The sequence below is a fragment of the Grammomys surdaster genome, unplaced genomic scaffold (assembly GCF_004785775.1).
Source record: "Grammomys surdaster isolate TR1022 unplaced genomic scaffold, NIH_TR_1.0 124439, whole genome shotgun sequence".
Classification (NCBI taxonomy): domain Eukaryota; kingdom Metazoa; phylum Chordata; class Mammalia; order Rodentia; family Muridae; genus Grammomys; species Grammomys surdaster.
Window position 1 is genome coordinate 138709 of NW_021619445.1, and position 4665 is coordinate 143373.

At 51.2% G+C, this 4665-nt stretch overlaps 1 protein-coding gene across 1 annotated transcript in view; it reads right to left on the minus strand.

The window, feature by feature from the left end:
• The window catches only part of Il2rb (interleukin 2 receptor subunit beta), a 16007-nt gene that overhangs the window by 7383 nt on the left and 3959 nt on the right, over positions 1-4665 (minus strand). Inside the window, exons 3-5 of the mRNA XM_028784569.1 lie at positions 4353-4467; positions 3640-3721; positions 1573-1678 (exon numbers count right to left, since the gene is read on the minus strand). Coding sequence (XP_028640402.1) covers positions 1573-1678; positions 3640-3721; positions 4353-4467 — 303 coding nt within the window. The remainder of the gene's footprint in view (positions 1-1572; positions 1679-3639; positions 3722-4352; positions 4468-4665) is intronic.

Sequence of the window (4665 nt, forward strand, 5' to 3'; positions counted from 1 at the left end):
GCACCTGCTCCTTCTCTGCACCTGCTGTTCCTCCTCTGCACCTGCTCTCCCTCCTCCTATGCACCTGCTCTCTCCCTCCTCCTATGCACTTGCTCCTTCTCCTCTGCACCTGCTGTTCCTCCTTTTCTGCACCTGCTCTCCCTCCTCCTCTGCACCTGCTCTCCCCCTTCTCTGCAACAACTGTCCCTCTCCTCTGCACCTGCTGTCCCCCTCCTCTGCACCTGCTGTCCCCCTTCTTTTGCTTATGCCCCCTTTCTTCCCTTTCTCACATCCCACTCTGAATCTGTTCCATTTCCTCCTCCATACCTACCTACTCCCCACTTCCTCTGAACCCCCTCTACCACAGCTTGAACCTTCTTCCCTCCCTCCTGGCCCCTGTTCCTCTTCCTCCGCACCCACTGATCCTCATTCCTGTGCTCAAATGGAGCAGCCTCCCCCAGCCATGCTTCACCACCCTGCACCCCTTGCCCTTGGTGTTCTGCCTACATCCGAAAGAGTGAATCTGTAGGGGATCTTCTTCCTTTTGTGCCCACTGCTCCTCCTGGGATGCCTGAGTCCAGGACTGTGCCTTTGGTACCCAAGGCACTATTCAGGAATGACTAATCAACTGCTGAGTGATTGGCAGGCAGCCTTGTTCTGCTTGAAAGCTGATCTGAGAGCTGTGCAGGCACCAGCTCATGTACTTTATTTTATCTGTGTATCTGTATTATTGATGTATTCTTATTCATATGAATACATTTAAAAAAGACATAAATTCAAATAATTAGAGCATGTAACTATAATTACATAGCCTTTCATATAAATTTATATCCAAGTATCTCACAAGTATACATATTAAATGTAAATATAAGTTATAAACATCTACTATTCATTTTCAATTACACTATTTACACACTCATTCAATGTATTTGTTTATTACTAGTATTTGTGAGAGTGTGTTGGCACAAGCTTGGCAAGTGCTCTACCACTAGCCACGTGCTCAGCCTGAGTGGATCTTAAGTGTGACATTTACTTCATTTTTCCCAAGCTAACCTGCTTTAAGCCTGTAACCTTGAGATTCTGTCTGCCCACAGAACACTAGTTTTTATCCTGTGTCTTGAATGCTGAGCAGTTTATGTGTCTCAACATTCCTTCCTGTCACAAGGACCTCAATTATCCCCATTCTACAGAGAAGAAAACTAAGGCCCCAGATGTGACCTGCCAGCCAGATGCATCAAGGCAGGGCTGCGATTTGAATTCTGCCTGGATCTCATCTCTGCCCCTTCTCTTCTCTAGAGATGGCCTCCGAGGAAGTCGGAAAACACTCAGCAATTCAGCAAGAGCTGCCTGCCTGTTCAGGCCTGGAGTTGAGTGCTCCCGAAAGGAGCTGCAGGGCCAGCAGAGACCCTCCGGGAGCTCCCAGACAGATCCACAACTAGGTCAGAGCTGAAGGGGGAATTTTCCAGGCAGGGGCGGGGTGAGGTGGGAAGGTCAGAGCTGGAGGAGCTTTTCAGGTAGGCACCAGGACAGACTTGGGAAAGACTCAGAGGCTGATGAGCGAGTCAGGACCCACACACCCAGCTCCATACTCACGATGGTCAAAGGGATGGAAATTGCAGGTCTTCACCCTGCGCCAACCCTTCTCTTCCAAGCACACCACACTTATGTCGAGTTGGTCTGCGGAGGTCAGTGACTGGGACTGCAAGGGAGGAGAGGCAGAGGTGTAGCTGCCACAAGCCATTGACCAAAGGAGACCATTAAAATGTCAAGGTAAGGACATGCTCTGCCTCTGCACAGCTATCTAAGGCAAGGAGTAGCCAAGGTCCAAGGTCCATAACCAGCCAGGTTGTATTTTTAGCTGTGCAGGCCACATGGTCTCTGTCCCAACTCAAGGGCCACGTTCCAATAAAACTTTATTTACAAACACAGGCAGCATCTGGGTTTGGCACAGAGAGCAGTCATTCAGTTATCCCTGATATAAACTGAAGTAGGCCACCAGGACTCAGAGGAAGTTCCCCATCACAAGAGAAATGTAAGTAGCCGAGCCTCTAAGGAGGACAGGCATAGGGAAGGAGGAATTAGACCTGTTCAATAGCCTTATCCCCTGACTCTTCTGGAAGGAGATGGCTAGGTACCGAGTGTGTCCCAGGCAGCCGCTGCTCACGGCTTGCTAATGAGCACAGTAGTTGCCCCCCACACTTCTCCCCGAGACCACTCAGCTTGACAGCAGAATATGAGTTCACTTAAGGCCATTGCAGCCACAGTTCCCCAGAATGACCAAAGCTCAGAAGGTGAGCTTTGAGCCCTAAGTAGGCAGCAGGAGGAGGCTCAGAGGCAGGCCATGGTAGGACCTATGCTTTGGGACTGGGTTGTGGTTTGCAGTCTGAGCCTTGAGGCCTGGTCCTTCCCACCTGCACCAGCTTTGAGCCTGACCATCAGTTTTCTGACCAACCAGTTAGCCGGGCACTGCTTCTTCCCACTTCATGGAGGACGCTGCCTTCATCTCTAACACCTGCTACCAGCTCAGGTTCACCCACTTAATAATAGCACAAGTTGGTTATTACGGTTACAGTTGGTCTGAAGGCATTGCCAGTACCAGGCTGCTGGGAACTTCTGTCCCCTCTTCTTTGCATAAATTACCTCATTGAACTCTCACCACCCTCTTAGACATATACTATAGCCATTCCCATCAGTTAGCCCAGGGGACTGAAACACAGAGAGGGTTAGGGACTTGCCTAAGACCACACAGCTAAGAAATAATCGGACCGGATGGAAGTCAGTTTCCTGCAAAGCTCCCAGATTGGCATAGCCGGAGGCTTACTGGCTGTTTTGTGTATCTCCCCTCCTCTTTCTTTGAGACAATGTGAACCTGCCAAAGGCTGGACAACGTGGCCTAGACTCCCCAGGGCAAACCCCAGTACTGCCCTGCCCCTGCCCAGAGGGTTTGAGGAAAAATTTAAGTTATGCCCACATAGTCTGAACCTGGGAACCTGCAAGAGGCAGATGGGTAATATGGAAAAGCCACCAGGAGCCTATAGGCCTGGGATCAATCCCAGCTCAGCTGCTTATGGCTGGGTGACCTTAGCAGATACCACATCTCTCTGAGCCTGAGCTGCTTCCTTGGTAAGGAGACAAAATCGTCAGGTCTGCTTATGACTTTCAGCTTCTCCGCTGTTCCATTTTCTTTCCTATTTTATGGGAGGGGAAACTGAGGCACTGACGCTGCACAGAGTCACTGAGCTGTTGTGAGGTAGCACCAGGGCCGGAATGCTCACTAGCATGTCACTGTCCCCTACTCCCTAGATGCCGAGGTCTCAGCCAGAGTCCGACATGATTGTCATTGTCTGGGACACAAAAGGGTGGCAAGACCCACAGAGGAGAGTGAAGGCAACAGTTCATGAAGGAGCAGCGCGAACACAGACCCAACACCTCCAAACCCCACCTCCTGTTCCTCCTTGTCAGCCCAGATGGCTTGGTCTGCATTACCAGGTTGATACTTGCAGAGGTCCAGGCCCACCTTGAGGCCTGAGCCCACAGCTGGAAGGACTTCACACACACACACACACACACACACATGCACGCACACATACACACGCACACACACGTGCACGCACGCACGCACGCACGCACACACACACTGCTGCTGCTCAAGCTACTTACTTCTGGGAGTGTCCCGAGAATCAGGTTGCAGGCCCAGGATGCCTGCCTCAGGAGAATTAGCTCACAAGTTTTGTTCCAGTGTCTTGCAGAATAGAAAAGTCCCATTAGAAAGCATGGCAGGACTACAGAGCCATCCAAGATCCTTCTCAGGCCCCGCTGTGCCAGAAACAGCAGCACAGTAGGCGAGCCAGTGGTCTCCGATGCTCCCAGGGCTCTTTCCCTCCACAATACTTTTTCATACCCTTACTGTCCCCACCCCAGCCTGGCCTCCCAGCAGCCAGAGTGACCAAGGAATACAAGTCAATTCAGCCCCACCCCGACCTGACAGCCCACAACCTCCAGGCAGCTAAAGTCAGCCTGAAGAAGCCTATGGTTCCCCAGGTGCTTCCCAGGCAACATAACCCCATAAATGCCTGGGGGGGTCTCCCAAAATACCAGATTACTAAATAAAACCTTAGGAAGCACCAAGTACACACCCTAATTACCTCTTCCATGAAGTCTAGCCTTGCATGAAAGGTTCACAGCCACTGTCCCAAAACAACCTGGTCCAGGACCTTGCCAGCTCTCACTACAGCCTGGATCACACCCACTTTCGGGAGCTCAAATAACTGAGTGTCTGAGCCTGGTGCTAACAACTGTGGATCTCACACCCAGGACTCCACAGCTTGGAGGTCCCACAGCCTGAGGTTCCGGTGAGACCAGGTCACACTCACCGCATGTCTGACTTGGCATGGATGTGGCAGGTTGTGACATTCAAGGACTCTTCATGACTCCACATGCAGGAGACATTAGCTCTTGAGTTGTAGAAGCACTCAAGATGGGAACAGTCTGTGGGCAGAGTGGGGAGTGAGTGTCCGGGTACAAGACATACACAACCTCTGGACATGTCCATTATATGTGCCTGGCATCCTGCGCCTGCCCCACGAAGAGGTAGGGGACTCAGCTGGGCAGAAAAGGAATTCAAATTCATTTCATTGTCGTGTGTGTGTGTGTGTGTGTGTGTGTGTGTGTGTGTGTGTGTGTGTG